Genomic DNA, 471 nt, shown 5'->3' on the forward strand with positions numbered 1-471 from the left:
GGCAGAGGTACAGCTAAGGAGTAACAGTCAGCAATACAGGCAAAGAGGTAATAGTGTTCCATATGCTTATGATTTACTCTTGCCTGAACCCACACTACACTGAGGTGACAAGATTCACTGACAAATCTGCTTCAGTCTTTACAAGCATTTCAGAAACTCAAGGGTATGAAGATGAGTGTGTAAAAATCAACTGTTCAGAGGACACTCCTACGCAAATTTGTTATTTTTTCAGCATTTACTTGTAAACTGCAACATCACTTTTAAGCCTCTTCTGCTGTCCTTTAACCAGAAGCATCCAGGTGGTTCTCCCCTCAACTGTTAATCTCCTTTCCAGTCATTTATAATTAAAAAATAAGGTTATTAAATTAAATTTTAAAAAAATAAATCTAGAATGCAGTGATGTACTTTACCTGAGCATTTGCACCAGTAAGGGCCTGCAACATCTGGTGGACAAACTGCTGGTGACCAGGT

At 38.6% G+C, this 471-nt stretch overlaps 1 protein-coding gene across 1 annotated transcript in view; it reads right to left on the reverse strand.

Annotated features, from left to right (window-relative positions):
- Positions 1-471, reverse strand: part of UBQLN1 (ubiquilin 1) — a gene marked incomplete at its 5' end in the record, with an annotated part of 10,478 nt that overhangs the window by 1,904 nt on the left and 8,103 nt on the right. Inside the window, one exon of the mRNA XM_009076279.1 lies at positions 411-470. Coding sequence (XP_009074527.1) covers positions 411-470 — 60 coding nt within the window. The remainder of the gene's footprint in view (positions 1-410; position 471) is intronic.

The sequence above is a fragment of the Acanthisitta chloris genome, unplaced genomic scaffold, assembly GCF_000695815.1.
Source record: "Acanthisitta chloris isolate BGI_N310 unplaced genomic scaffold, ASM69581v1 scaffold23646, whole genome shotgun sequence".
Classification (NCBI taxonomy): Eukaryota; Metazoa; Chordata; class Aves; order Passeriformes; family Acanthisittidae; genus Acanthisitta; species Acanthisitta chloris.